We start from the raw sequence: 910 nt of genomic DNA, 5'->3' as shown, positions 1-910 counted from the left end.
TACCGACTTCTGCGTGTCCGCAATGCTTCTAACAACTCCGGCCCGCCAAAGCAGGCATCGTCGACTTCAAGGAGATTAACATACTTCAGCTGTGGGATAACATCAACGAGTTCCTCGTGGAGGCCGCTGAGTTGCGAATCCTTGAGGATATTCGACCCGTCAGCGAGCATCCTTCCTACAGAGTCGACATCATACTGCCAAAGTGCCTGGATCGTAGCCAGATGGTTAGACGTCGGTTTGTGAGAGGCAGTTTCATTGATGTAGCTGAGCATCTCCTTGTTGATCACGTCGCTACCAGGTGAGCCTCTACGGCAGTCTCCATTCTGGCGATAGCATGTCAGCTTAGGGTTCCAGTTTGTGTCGAGGCACTTACCTTCACCTTCGACAACGAAGATGTTTCCACCTGATGTACAATCAGAAAATCACGTGCTCTGAGCGAGATGGGTTACCTTCTTCAAGTTTAGACTTGGCCTTAGCTTGTCTGACTGAGAGACCTTGCAACTTATCACATGAGCCGTCCGATCCAATAGGAGTCATAAGACCAAGACTGGCCATGGCCTGCCATACCTTCGCTCTACAATGATCATCATTGGGAGAATAGTGGCTGTTTATAAGCAATATCAACTCTTGTGGATGTGCACTAGCCCATGTTTTGACTTCCTTCAAAGCATCAGTGAAGCTGTGAATAATGGGTAGAATGCCATGATGCATATACAGCCCTGCTGTGCTGCATAAGAAACGCAGATCGAATGCTCGCACACCGCAATCAAGCTGCTTAGCAAAGTCCCCTTCTTGTACTTTGGCTATCTTCCAAAATGGATTCAATTTGGATATATAGCCGGTACCAGAATCGTGACTCCTGAGGTGACTCGAGATGCTGACAGCAATGATCATCGCCACTCACATGAGC

At 48.4% G+C, this 910-nt stretch overlaps 1 protein-coding gene across 1 annotated transcript; it reads right to left on the bottom strand.

Annotated features, from left to right (window-relative positions):
• Positions 1–84: 84 nt before the first annotated feature.
• On the bottom strand, positions 85–403 carry Pmar_PMAR008483 (hypothetical protein; the record flags this gene model as incomplete). Its single annotated transcript, XM_002779643.1, has 1 exon — positions 85–403. A coding segment is annotated over one exon (319 nt), but the record flags the coding sequence as incomplete, so codon positions are not given.
• Positions 404–910: the final 507 nt, after the last annotated feature.

The sequence above is a fragment of the Perkinsus marinus genome (assembly GCF_000006405.1).
Source record: "Perkinsus marinus ATCC 50983 genomic scaffold scf_1104296946284, whole genome shotgun sequence".
NCBI lineage: Eukaryota > Perkinsozoa > Perkinsida > Perkinsidae > Perkinsus > Perkinsus marinus.
Note: the sequence above shows the minus strand (reverse complement) of the source record. Positions and strands in the feature narration are given on the sequence as shown.